This window comes from Ictidomys tridecemlineatus, chromosome 2 (genome assembly GCF_052094955.1).
Source record: "Ictidomys tridecemlineatus isolate mIctTri1 chromosome 2, mIctTri1.hap1, whole genome shotgun sequence".
Lineage (NCBI taxonomy): Eukaryota > Metazoa > Chordata > Mammalia > Rodentia > Sciuridae > Ictidomys > Ictidomys tridecemlineatus.
Genome location: NC_135478.1, coordinates 228,583,944 through 228,597,140, shown reverse-complemented (window position 1 = coordinate 228,597,140; position 13,197 = coordinate 228,583,944). Strand labels below are relative to the sequence as shown.

Sequence of the window (13,197 nt, the reverse complement as noted above, 5' to 3'; positions counted from 1 at the left end):
ATCTAGGGATGCCAGGACGTGGTGCCCAGGCATTGCACGCCCAGAGCCAGCTGAGGGTGAGCACAGGAGACGCGGCGTCCCAAAGCTAGCCACGGCCCTGGAGGGTGTCAGGTTCACCAACTGCACCCAGTCCAACAGACCAAGATGCCCAGTTCTTATTTCTCTATCCAGACTCTTATAGACAACAGACATCTAGAGAGCAAAAATAAACCAACAGACTGGACATGGAACGGAAAAAGTCTGCACTTGGAGGAGTGAATCTGAAACACCCAATAAGTAATAGAGCCTTCAAGTCACATTCAAAAACTACATTTGGAGGAACAAAGTTGGGAGAGAAAAGAGGAGGAAGAAGGAAGGAGGGAGGAAAGAAGGAAAAAAGACCCAGGCTCCGGAGCTTGAGGCTGCTTCCCGAGCCCAGAGCGAGATTCGCAGAGAGTTCTGGCAGCATGTGATGAGATGTCGGTATACAGTGCCGAGGACGGCGTTTCTATAACATGGGAGCCACAGCGCCGCTCTCCCCAAGCAGGGCACCAGGAGGCGAGGCACTCGTGTGTGGGGGATGGAAGTGCCTTCTGTGGTCAGGGTGGAGGGCAGGGTTTCACATAATGCAGGAAGGGTGCCAGCCAGGAGAGGTGGACCTCTGGGTCGAGGCCATCTCCCAGGAAGACCTGAGAGACGGCTCCTAAGTGAGTCTCTTCCTGTGCCCAGGAAGTTTCTGTACCTTCCGTCTCTCCTAGGTGGCAGTACCACACAACCCCAGGGCCACAGAGGATTTCAGGACTCAAAACTCAGGAAGAGTAAGGTTCAAGGGAATATATTCAATGAGGCGTCAGAACAGAGATGTGGATTTTCTTTGTAGACAGAAAAGGGAGGTACTCACTTGTTCCACGTTATATGAAAAAAGTGCATATTTCTTATCTGGAGAGATTTCGTATCTGATGGCTCTTAATGATTCCTGAAAGAAAAAGAAAAACAGAATTATTTATAGAGTGTCGTAGGTCACAACTCAGAATCCTGTAGTAGAACACGCTGATGATGCCATTTTCAAAATCTGCCAGTGAAACTGGTGAGCAGCCACCTGGCCGATGTCTACTAAAGATGGCGGCCTTGGTGGGTGAAGAGTGGAGCAGTGTGCACACCATGAGGTCACTCAGCCATGAGGAAGAATGGGATCACGTCGTCTGCAGGGAAATGGAGGGAACTTGGGAAACTTATGTCACATGAAGTAGCTAAACTCAGAAGGCAAGACTCACAGTCTTCTCTCATAGACGGAGGCTACAGGGGAAAAGGAAAAGAACAGGGTGACGGAGGGTCTCCTGAGATCACAGGGAGGTGGGCAGAGGAAGGGGACGGGAGGGAGGGGGGGGATCCTGGGGATGTCCTTGGCCACGTGTGCATGTGTGAACCTACAACCACTCCCACCCTTGTGTACATCAACGTGGCACCAGCAACACTGTGGAAAGAGAAAAACTGGGTGCAGCCTTTCTTTGTTAGCAGAACAGCATTTAGTTCACTGATGCTTTTTCAATTTTTTTAAAAAAATTCAACAGAACAATGGTGACTGTGTCTACCAAAGCAGACGGATAGACCTCAAACACCACCTTCACTGGCAGACCCCCCACCCCCCGCAGGCCTGGGAGAGCACCTCTGCTTCCTTCTCACACCCAGCAGCGTGTATCACGCAGAGTTGCCACTAAAACAGAACCACGTGGCACACGCGCCTCGGCACCTTTCTTGACCCTGTGTGGGCGTCCCCACGAGTTAGCACAGAGGACTTGGTGTCACTTTCTATGTCATATGTCTTCACTGCATAACAGGTGGTCACCCACCACGTCACTTTGCCTGGCCTCGGCCAGGCGTCCTCACTGCTGTCACTCTGTGCGTGCTCAGGTGATCACACCAGGAAGCAGGGAGACAGGGCGGGTGACGTCACACTGCTGTTTCCTGATGCAGCGAGACCCTGGAGGTGGTGTCACTCAGGGGCTTGGTCTGTCTGGAGTGGCGCTCATTGACACCACCCTGGCCACTGCACTCATTCACTCGGTCCTCGCTCACGGCGGCAGTCTTGTTCCTCTTGGTGGTCACACCCCACGAAGTCACCAGAAACACAGTCTGGACACTGAGCCATCGCCCCTGGGAGAATCACGGGCCTGGGTTCCAGCCAGCCTTCCTGTGCCCAGTGACACTGACCAAGGCCTGGCCTGGCTTCCTGTGTGCTTCTGGCATGCTGTTGGCCCCGGGCACTGACCCGGCCCACGGCGCCCAGAGAGGCTGACCACAGGGTGCTCTCTGTGAGACACATCACTCCTTCCCCTACCCAGGATGCTGGAAGGCACCTCAGCCCTTGCCTGGGGGCCTTTTACCAGTGGACATGCCCAAGAACACAGCAGGTGGAGAAGCCCAGCGCTCCACAGGACACCCGAGTGCACCACGCACAGTCGTAGGCGGCAGAGCGCCGTGAGGAGGCAGCTGACTCTCCTGCGGGCTCAGCCGGAGCCCAGCCCCAGACGGCCCCCCTTTCCTCCCGCTGTGCTGGAGGACGGCAGGAGTGTGTGCTGCGGGGGATACACATAAATTTGGTCATGAAGGCGGATCTGCAGATACAGACCTGGGGCTCAGGACACCAGAGGGATGGACGGTGCCTCCTGACCGCAGCAGTCACCAGCCTGTGAAGAAGGACCGCCAAGGGCCCTCCCTGAGGGGTCTCAAGTCTGTGGGATGACAGCCGTCCCAGACTGGGAGTTTGTAGGGCAGCCACCAAGGCTGGGAGTGAGGGTCAGCCAGGATTTTTTTTTTTTTGCTGTTTTCATTTTTGATTCAACCTCCTGCCCGACTGCTTTCCAAAACCACGCTGGGCATTCGCACCCCCTGTGATGTCCACAGGCTCCCATCCTTGGGCGCACAGGTGCTTTACTCAGTGTGGCCCCAGGGTGTTAGAGGTGCTGCACTGACGGCCGAGGGCCCATGTCCCCACCCACAGGGCGCTGGCTCCCTATCTATGGTGCAGATGACGGGTTTTGTCCTCAGAAACTCCCCCTCCCGCCCCCGCCACCCCTCGAGAGCTGTTTCCCGTGCCCCGATTTCACCCCCGTTCTCTCTCAAACCCACTCTCCTGTTTCACCTGCCAATCAAAACCGCTCCTCTCCAGCTTCCTGGCTCACCCCCAGCACACCCCTCCTCAGAGCCCCTTCGGCATCTGCCCTGGCCCTGGGCACGTGCCCTGGCTCCAGGCCTCCCTCCCGGCTCTCTCCTGCTTCCCTTGGTCTCCCTGACCTGGGGCGCCTCACTTCTCTGGTAAGAACCACTTCCCAGGTGCCGGCATCCAGACTCCAGGCCCTAAGAGTCCTCCAGGCTCCGCTGAGAGTCCTCCAGGCCATCTGCACCTGGCGGGCCTGACCTGGACCCCAGACTGCGGATCCCACTGCCTCCCTGAAGCTCTCCTGGTGTCCAGGGGGCATCGCCATGCATACCCCAGCTCCGTCCCCAACCCAGCTTCTGGAATCTTCCGCCTCCCCTCCAGGAGGAGCACCCCTCCCTGGCGGCTGACGGCCTTAGTTTCCTCACTCTGCTCTGCACGCCTCCTGTCCAGCGGTCAGAAATCACTGCTGGTTTCCTGTCGAGGCAGAATCGGCCCCCACCCCGAGGCTGGGCACTGCTCTTGAGATGCTGCAGTGAACTTCCGGCTTCCCAGACCCTCTCTGCCCGAGTGGCATCCGGTCCCACCACAGCCATCAGGGCCAGCATCTGGTGTGGAAGTCACTGCCCGGCTCCCACGGCTTCCCACCCCACCGGAGGAGCAGGCCAAGTGGAGGCCTGTAGGCACTGCCTGGCTGCCCGCTCCCAGCCTGTCCACCTCCGCCCACTCCACCTCTTATGCCTGCCTCCACACCTGCCCAGGCCACGCAGGGCCCCCACCCTGAGCCTCCTTTCCTCTGGCCGGAATGTTCTGGTGCCCCCATCCTTTTAGATTTTCCTCAAACCCACCTCTAAGTGACGCTTTCTTGTCCCCCGACGGCCATAGGCAGAGAACAAAGAGCTTTGCCGCCAGTTTTCTATAATGGCCTTTTCTGGGTTAAGTCCTAGACCCAGTCCTCATCTAAGACGAGACACATTTCACTCCCCCATCTTACACATCACCCATCCTCACTAGACGGCAGGCTCCCCGAGACCAGGGTTGGTTGTTTCAACCCTTATCTCAGCGAAATCTTGTGGTTTTCAACATACAGGTCTCGCCCATATTTTATTAAATTTATCTCTGAATTTTTAGTGATTGATGTTTTTCACATATAAAACACACACGCAGGTTTCAATTTCAACGTGAGTTCTCTATCATTAGTCTGCGGGAACATAGAGCATTTTAGAAACTTGACTTTATATTCTGAAATTTTGCTAAATCTGTTTCATTAGGGTTTTTTTTTTTAAAGATTCCTGAGAATTTTCTACTTGATTGTATTTCTGTGGATGCTTTTCTCCTTTTCGCCTCTGATCACCCGACCGTGCTGTGGAGGGGGTGCGCAGGCCCTGTGCTCACCTGGGCTTGTGGAGAGCGCCTGCTCACTGGTTCACGTGGTACCAAGGTGGACCTTCCCTGGGGATGCTTTGGTCAGGCTGGAGATGTCCTCTCCACTTGCAGTGTGCTCTGAGTTTTTATGATGAACGTGTGTTGGATTTTCTCAAACAGTTCCTGATATTTTTGAGACGATCAGGCTTTTCTGCTTTTCAGTCTGCAGGCATTAGAAACGACACTGTTTGATCTTCCAGTGTTAAATGCACCTTGCACTCCTGGAGCGAATGTAGCCAGCCATGATGGAGCATCCTTTTATCTACGGTTGGATTCAACCTGCTCGCATTCCCTTGAGGATTTCTGCATCTGTGTGCATGAAGGAAAACTGTGGTTGTACTTTTTTTGGTAATATCTTTGTTGGGTTTTCCTTTCAGAGGACTTCCTGACTTCAGAAATGGATTGGGAAGGATTTCCTCCTCTTCTCTAATTGTCCTATATCTAAGTCCCCTTTCTGTTGCTGTAACAAAATACCTGAGACTGGATAATCTGTAAAGAAGGTAATGTTGTGGGCCTCACAGTTCTGGAGGCTGGGAAGTCCAAGAACATGGCACCAGCATCTGCTCAGAGTCTGCTGGGCTTCTTGCTGCATCGTGATGTGGCAGAGGGCACCATGTGGCAAGTCAGAGCAAGGGTGCTGGCTGGCGAACGTCCTCCTTGTCTGATAAGGTCACTCATTTTCTCTGGGGCCATCTCTCAGGACCTCAGTTGATGCCAATCACCACCCGTAGGCCTTTTCTTATTGGTGAACCCAAAGGACACATTCAAACCACAGTGTTCTCTACGTGCCGTAGAGCTGGGCTCATCTTCCTCAGTGGTCGGTGGGACCGGTCAGGAAAGCGGCCTGGGCCACTTCTCCTCGTGCATGAGCCCAGGGCTGTCCCGATAAGAAGTCCTCCACTGGAGAGCCACGGTCATGCCTGTCTTTCAGGAATTTCTCTATTTCTTTATCATTGACAAACTTATTAACATAAAGCTCTTCAAAATATCCTCAGATCCTTTTCACATCCGTAGTGATGGCTCTGAGTGGGAGCTGATGCTTCACCTCCATCTCCATCTAAGTCACTCCAGGAGTAGAACCTGGTGGAACACGGTGGGACTCCAGTGGAACCCGCAGGAGCACCACTTTCTGAGCAGAGCCACGTCACCTGTTGTGGTGCTGGCTGGGACCATGCTACCTGAGTTGGTGGGGTCCACCGGGCCCTACAGCCAACACCCCGGCCATCCCGGCCTCCAGGCCCCCGACGGCCAGGGACACTCGAGACTGAAGGTCCACGTTTCCACCAAGCACCCCACACACTCAGGACTGAACCCAAGATCTACTTCCCAGGTGACCAGGGCTCAGCTTCGGGGTCTCCTGAGACGCTTCCTCTTCTTTTCATTTTCTGGTCGGTTTGGAAGAACTCTCCGTAGATTACTAACACTATCTTTTTATTTGTTGCCTGGATTTTTTTGCATATATTTTCTGCCTTTTTAGTATTTAAAATTCTGTAAGGTAAGTGAAATATAGCAGCCTCTTTTATCTTTTGGAGTACCCCTCTTGAGTAAAAAGTTCTCTATTTTTCACTGAACCAAATGACAGATTTTTCAAAGCAGTTGATCCTTTAATACAATTAGAATTTAATTTTTTGTCTTTATGAACTGGTACCTGAGCTCCTTGTGGCTGAACTCTGTGCGGCCTGGCTGTCCGGCCGTGTGTCCATTTCCCCCAAGCTCTTTGTATGTCAAATGCCCATCATGGGGGAGCCTATTTAGGATTCTTCAGACTTTCACCACTCCGGGCTGTTTCTTCGCAGAGTTTGACAGTGGGAAGCCTGGACTGCGGGTCCAGAAAGGCCAGTTCACAGCACTTACTCTGAGATTCTGAGGACTCCCTGACCTGGGGCCCTGTACGGAGGAGGTGACCTGGGGCCTCTGTTCGGAGGAGGTGACCTGGGCCTCTGTACAGTGGAGGTGACCTGGGGCCTCTGTACGGTGGAGGTGACCTGGGGCTCTGTACGGAGGAGGTGACCTGGGGCCCCTGTATGGTGGAGGTGAGCTGGGGCCCCTGTACGGAGGAGGTGACCTGGGGCCTCTGTACGGTGGAGGTGACCTGGGGCCTCTGTACGGTGGAGGTGACCTGGGGCCCCTGTACAGAGGAGGTGACCTGGACCCTCTGTATGGTGGAGGTGACCTGGGGCCTCTGTATGGTAGAGGTGACCTGGGGCCTCTGTACAGTGGAGGTGACCTGGGCCTCTGTACGGTGGAGGTGACCTGGGGCCTCTGTACGGGGGAGGTGACCTGGGGCCTCTGTACGGTGGAGGTGACCTGGGGCCTCTGTACAGAGGAGGTGACCTGGGGCCTCTGTACGGAGGAGGTGACCTGGGGCCTCTGTATGGTAGAGGTGACCTGGGGCCTCTGTACAGTGGAGGTGACCTGGGCCTCTGTACGGTGGAGGTGACCTGACCTGGGGCCTCTGTACGGAGGAGGTGACCTGGGGTCTCTGTACGGAGGAGGTGACCTGGGGCCTCTGTATGGAGGAGGTGACCTGGGGACCCTGTACGGTGGAGGTGACCTGGGGCCTCTGTACGGAGGAGGTGACCTGGGGCGGATGTGAGAGTTCCAAGGAGGGATCGTAACACCTGGGCACAGTGACAGCCTGGAAGTGTCATTGCCACTGAGCTGAGTGGGACGTCGATTACGTCCTCATTCCAGGTAAAAGAGCGGATGACCCTGCTCCTGGCCACACGCAGGTGACTATTCTTATACATAACCATTAAGATTATCTTGTCAATTGTTTGACACTAAAGGGTTTCAGATTTCTGATGAGGATTATATTAATGTTTGGTATCAACCTCAAGAGAGTTAACATTTCATTATTATCTTGATATCTAAGACCATACTGCATCTTTACATTTTTTCAAATATTTAACAAGATTGTACAGTTTATTATAGTTCTTATGGTGTTCTTGTTGTCAGTATGTATCTCATATTCAGCCGCATTGACAAATTTACCAAGTATTTTTTAAAAATCTAATGTCTTTTAGACTTTCCAGGGAGGGAATTGTAGGAAAAGATGGGTTTTTTTTTCTTTTCTTTTCTAGCTCTTTTTCCACTTATTTGCAGAAACATCTTAGATCTTGAAGTGAGGGTGAGGTCCCCCCCGATAGCTGGCTGCATCTGAAACAGCTTTGGGTTTTGCCACTGGGATAGTTTTCACTGATGGTTGGTTCTTGGTAAATAAAGTACATCATATTTAAGTGGCTATTGATTCTGTCCTCATCCAGGGAACTTTCTGGAAGTTGCTGACAAGCTTCACCGATGCCCCTTCAGCACTAGCCATTAGATCATATGGATGTTCTGCTGTTTGTTGGTTGTAACAGTGTTTGTTGATTGACTTCCTGATGTTTAAGTACGTTGTCATGAGGAAACCTCATCGATTCATAGCCTGGCCCTTGGTCAACAGGAAGCAGGGAATGGGGGCTGGTGAGATTCTGAGTGGTGGTGGCCACACCCTGCCTCTGGCCCCTGATTCATCTAAATACCATCTAGAAGTCCTGGGTGCCATTCCCAGTACTGCTTCCTGGTTGGTAAAGTAGAAAATGGGAAAGTGGGTGGCTGTGGTTCCGGGAAGCATCAGGTGTTTCCGCCAAGCTCTCGCCAACCTGGCAGCAGGATTCCTTGGGACTCAGCTGCAGAGGCCGTCTCTGCAGGAGGCTAACCTGACTCCACAGTTTGCATCTTGAGCCTGAGGGCAGTGAGCGGGCGGCTCCAGGAGTGATCCTGAGACAGCAGTGGGGGACCCGCAGGCAGGGCTGAGGGACAGGAAGCTGTAGCATTCTCCCAGTTCAACTGCAGTCCAGTGACAACAGAGGGGCCCTTTGTGCCGTCGAGAGGTGACATCCGGTAGCCCCCTGGTCCACGGTTTCACTTCCGACACTTGCAGTTACCCATTCAACCATGGACTGAAAATGCTGAACGGGAAATTTCAAAAATCATTCATGTTCCAAACTGTGTACTGTGAGATCTCTCACTTCCTGCTCCACCTGCCGAGCGGTGGAGCGCCCCGTCCAGCGTGTCCACGGTGGGCACCTCGCCTGCCCGAGGCTCACTCAGCTGCCTCAGCGGTCAGACTGTGTTGGCATTGCAGCTCGTCTTCAGGGCGAAGACGAGCAAAGAGCACGGGTGCCGGCCACGTAGATCTGGCAGACAGAGCTGTAAGGGCTGACTTGAAGGGAAAAGGTGACCGTTCTCGACTTAGCAAGGAAAGAAAAAAATCCCGTGCTGGATTTAGCAGAGTCTTTGTTAAGAATGAATTTCTATCCATGAAATGGTGATAAAGGACGGTGAAATTCATGCTGGTTTTGCTGCTGCACTTGAGGCTGCCTAGATGCTGCCTTGGTGAGCTTAGGTAAGATGGAATCGACACTGAACAGAGGGCCTGTGCCATCTCCCTGCCAGAAGGGGGCCAAGAGCGCCACGTGCCCTGGGTCCCCTCAAACCCCTGTCTTAACTCAGGGCCCTTCTCTCCCCCGAGCTGCCCCGGGGGACTTCTGGACTGTCCACTTCCCTTCTCTCATCCCCTTCATTACCTAAAACCCACTGAACTGTCCTGCTCAAAGCTGCTGTCCCTTCCGTTTGCTTGGCAGCAAAGTCTAGCAGCCACTAAGGTCCCTGAAGATGAATCCCGCCCTGGTCCTGGGCCTTGGAGCCACCTCCACACCCCCTACCTCCCTGCCCCAGATATGAACCTCCCAGCCGCACACTCTGCCCCCAGGCTGCGGGCCACTCGTCCCTCCAGTTCACCGTGAGCCTGTGCGGGGGTCAGCAGCCCTCTTCCTTCCCACGCAGAAAGATGGCACAGCGCTTACTCCTCCCACACCCAGGCTGAAAGGTGCCCAGGGCAGAAACTGTGCTCTGTCTCAGGCTCCACCCACCCAGAGCCTGGATCGGAGGAGGCTTCCCTCAGTGTCCAGTGACGGGCAGCAGCTGGTCAGGGGACCGACAGCTCATCACTGTGGCTGACCAGGACTGTTGCTGGGGCCCAGAAGAGCACCTGTGACTTCCAGATCTCCTAAAGACGACGTAGAAAGCAGTCTGCACACCTTCCAAAATTAAAAGGGCAGCCTGTGAGATGATGATTAGCATAACTACATGTAAAAGTAAGAGAATTAGAAAATGAGAGAAAGAGGAGAAGAAAGGAAAAGGGGGAAAGAAGGGGGTCCTCGGAGACTCAGAAACAGCCACAGATTCACAGTCGGTCACTCGGCGGCTTTGCACAGCACGTCTGCGGCAAGGCTGGGTCTTCACGTGCCGGGGCCGTCAGAGCGTTCCGAGGCAGCCTGGGCTGCAGGCTTGGCCCTCCCAGCTGCAGACCACGGGGCCACGTCCCCTTCCTGTTCCATTTCTGTGCCCAGTGCAGTCCAGCCTGGGGCAGGGGGTGCCCCCTGCTGCTGCTGCGGGCTGGCTAACCCGCCTGATCCTGGCAGGTCCCTGAGGGGAACTCAGGACCTTAGGAGCTGAAATGCAGCAGGCTGCCTGTCCCCACCAGGGGTGACGCCAGGCAGAGCTTCCTGTGCCGCCGCACCAGGCTCTGCACAGAACCGGGGCTTCCTTCTGCCAGCGCCACCTCACAGGGCAGAGAGCAGCAGCACGGGGCACTTGGTGGCCATTAAAGGAAGCAGAAGGGGTGGGATTAATGGAATGAAGGAGGTGGAATAAGCACTGCAGTCACTGGGTGGAGAGAAAGCAGGGAAAGGGGCAGGCGACTTCAGGCTCCTGCCTGCTCTACCCTGCGCCCCCTGGAGAGGCGGCCTGCTCCCAGCTCTCCTGGTCACAGTGGCCCAACCCTGTCACTCTCTGGGAGCAGTCAGGCTAATTAGCTTTCAGAAATGGAGATAAACATTCAAATTCTGTGTCTAATGATTATACGAAGTCAAAGGCAGATATAAACCAGAGAAACAAACACTTTTTAAATGTTGATTTTGTGGTTAAAATAAGTGATGAACACAACTAAATTAGTCATTAAGAAACAAAACACAAGGACACGGACATCAGTTCCGCGGAATGCTTTTTCCCAATGGACTTACTTTCCGGCCCAGGGTTTCCACCACCATCTTACAGCTGACGCACAGTCATCCCTGGAAGAAACTCATCTCTCTGAAACATGAGGCTCAATTTTACGAACCTGATTAATTGCTGAATGAATGGCACTGGACCAGCAATTATGGAAATGAGCACATTAGGAAATAGCACACAGACTTTCTCTGCCCAGCGTGCCCAGGGGAGGCTCCGGGTTCACTTCCAGCCTTTCTGTACATACTGATGGCGCTCACACTTGTCACCTGAGCTCTGTGCTATATTCCCCTTATTCAGTATAAAATCACAAATATTCTCCCTAGCTACTATTTCAATGGCTGCCCCATATTTTATCTGTTTTTTGTTTCCTTGTCTTGTTTGCCTAGTCTCAGGCATTTTTACTGTCACACACAATGCTGCAACACTGTGCCTTTTAGATTATTTACTTGTGAAAATTTCCCTGGAGTGACTTGAAATGCATAAATATTTCTACTGCCCCTGAAATGAACAGCCACGCTGCCTTCCACACACCCAGCACGATTTAAATGATCCAGTGAACCACAGGATCCACCTCTCCACTTCTTGTTGCCACTGGAATTATCAGTGAATCGAGCACAAGAAGTCTGAGCATCACAATCCAGACGGAGATTTGTTCCGGAACATTCCTGGTGGACCAACAGCATGGAAGGTGGGGCTCAAGCCACAGTGTGTGTGGTTTCCTTTTCTAAGGAAAGCAGGGTCTGAATAGTGACAGAGTCTCCAAACACCATTCCAGACTCAAATACCTAAGTGTCAGGCAAAGGCTGAACACGTCATCCTCCTGAGAAGTTCTGCTCCATGATGGTTCAGAAGAATTGGAGAGTGTTAAGTTCTATAAGAACTACTGTCCCCAGGAAATCCGATTAATTAACTTCAGCGAAATATCTTCAGCCCAGTTTAAGGGCACTCCTACTGGAGAGGGCGGGAAGAAGGAAAGAAGGAGAAATCAGCAACAAAGAGGGACGAGAGCCTTCAGGAATCCGGAGGCCATGGGTCAAATGTTCAAAGACCCTGTTTGGGCTATGAGACACATGGCTCAATTTTCAGGGGAAAATGTTATATACACAGATGCAAAAATTCTCAATAAAATTCGGCAAATTACATAAAAGAACATATTAAAAAAAAAAACAAAACAGTGCACCACGATCACTGTCCAGGGCATGCAAGGGTGGTTCAACATATAGAAATCAATAAATATAGTTCATCACATCAACAGACTTAAAAACAGGAATCACATGATCATCTAACAGATGCATGAAAGCATTTGACAAAATACAGCACCCCTTCATGTTCAAAACACTAGAAAACTAGCGATAGTAGGAACACAGCTGAACATTGTAAAAGACACCTGTGCTAAATCCAAGGTCAATATCATTGTAAACGGAGAAAAATTGAAAATATTACCTCTAAAAACTAGAACAAGAAAGGGACACCCTCTTTGACCACCTCTATCAACACAGTCCTGGAAACTCTAGCCAGAGCAATTAGATGAAAAGAAGAACTCAAACTATGACTATCTGCTGACAACATGATTCTATATTTAGAAGATACAAAGAGTTCCACCAGAAAACTTCTAAAATTAATAAATTAATCCAGCCAAGTAGCGGGATATAAAACAATACCCATAAATCAAATGCATAAGTATATAACAGTGATGAATCCACTAAAAGAGAAATTAGAAAAACTACCCCATTCACAATAGCCTTGAAAAAAAATAAAATATTTGGGAATCAATCTAACAAAAGAGATGAAAGTCTTCTACAATGAAACAGAACACTAAAGAAAGAATTTAAAGAAGACCTTAGAAGATGGAAGGATCTCCCGTGTGCTTGGATAGGCAGAATTAACATTGTTAAAATGGCCATCCTACCAAAACCATTATATAGAGTTAATGCAATTCTTATTAAAATCCCAATAACATTCTTCATAGAACTAGAAAAAGCAATCATGAAATCATTTGGTAAAATAAGAGACCCAGAATAGCCAAAGCAATCCTTAGCAGAAGAGTAAAGCAGGAGGCATCACAGTACCAGAACTTAAACTATACTACAGACCAATAGTAACAAAAACAGCATGGTATTGGTACCAAGATAGACATGTAGACCAATGGTACAGAATACAGGACACAGAGACAAACCCACATATATACAGTTATCTCATAGTAGACAAAGGTGCCAAAAACATTCAGTGAGAAAAGATAGCCTCTTCAACAAATTGAGCTGGGAAAACTGGAAATCCATATGTAGCATAATGAATTTAAACCTGTATTTCTCACCCTGCACAAAACTCAACTCAAGGTGGATCAAGGGCTTAGGCATTAGACCAGAGACCCTGTGGCTAACAGAAGAAAAAGCAAGCCCAAATCTATATTATGTCAGCTTAGGACCTGACTTCCATAATAAGACTCCTAAAGTGTAAGAAGTAAAATTAAGAATCAATTAATGAGATAGATTCAAATTAAAAAGCTTCTTCTCAGCAAAGGAAACAATCAAGAACATGAAGAGAGAGTCTACAGAATGGGAAAAAAATCTTTACCACAC

At 51.1% G+C, this 13,197-nt stretch overlaps 1 protein-coding gene across 6 annotated transcripts in view; it reads right to left on the bottom strand.

The window, feature by feature from the left end:
- Window positions 1–13,197, bottom strand: part of Dpp6 (dipeptidyl peptidase like 6) — an 860,191-nt gene that overhangs the window by 242,054 nt on the left and 604,940 nt on the right. For all 6 annotated transcript variants that reach the window (XM_078040897.1, XM_078040899.1, XM_078040896.1 and 3 more), the window contains exon 5: window positions 881–955. In XM_078040897.1, the coding sequence (XP_077897023.1) occupies window positions 881–955 (75 nt within the window). The remainder of the gene's footprint in view (window positions 1–880; window positions 956–13,197) is intronic.